The sequence below is a fragment of the Eimeria mitis genome, genomic scaffold (genome assembly GCF_000499745.2).
Source record: "Eimeria mitis Houghton genomic scaffold, Emh_scaff1021, whole genome shotgun sequence".
NCBI lineage: Eukaryota > Apicomplexa > Conoidasida > Eucoccidiorida > Eimeriidae > Eimeria > Eimeria mitis.
Window position 1 is genome coordinate 4,195 of NW_013567135.1, and position 260 is coordinate 4,454.

The 260-nt window shown below is 61.2% G+C and overlaps 1 protein-coding gene across 1 annotated transcript in view; it reads left to right on the forward strand.

Moving 5' to 3' along the window:
* EMH_0027710 (protein kinase (incomplete catalytic triad), putative) overlaps window positions 1–260 on the forward strand; it is a gene marked incomplete at both ends in the record, with an annotated part of 13,546 nt that overhangs the window by 2,526 nt on the left and 10,760 nt on the right. Inside the window, one exon of the mRNA XM_013494069.1 lies at window positions 1–258. Coding sequence (XP_013349523.1) covers window positions 1–258 — 258 coding nt within the window. The remainder of the gene's footprint in view (window positions 259–260) is intronic.

A 260-nucleotide genomic window follows, 5' to 3' on the forward strand; every position in this document is an offset into this window, starting at 1 on the left:
AGCAGAAACTGCAGCAGCAACAGAAACAACAGCAGCAACAACAGCAGCAACAACCATGACAAACCCAGCTGATTCTCCCCTAAGTGATGCTGCTGCGCAGCGGCAGCGGCTGCGTCAGCAGCAGCAACGGCTGGAGCAGCAGCAGCTGCTGCTGCAGCAGGAACGCCTGCGGCTGCAGCAGCAGGAGCGGGACCAGGACGAGCAACGGCAGCAGATAGAAGAGAGGCTGCAGCAGCTGCAGCACCAGCAGCAGCAGCAGC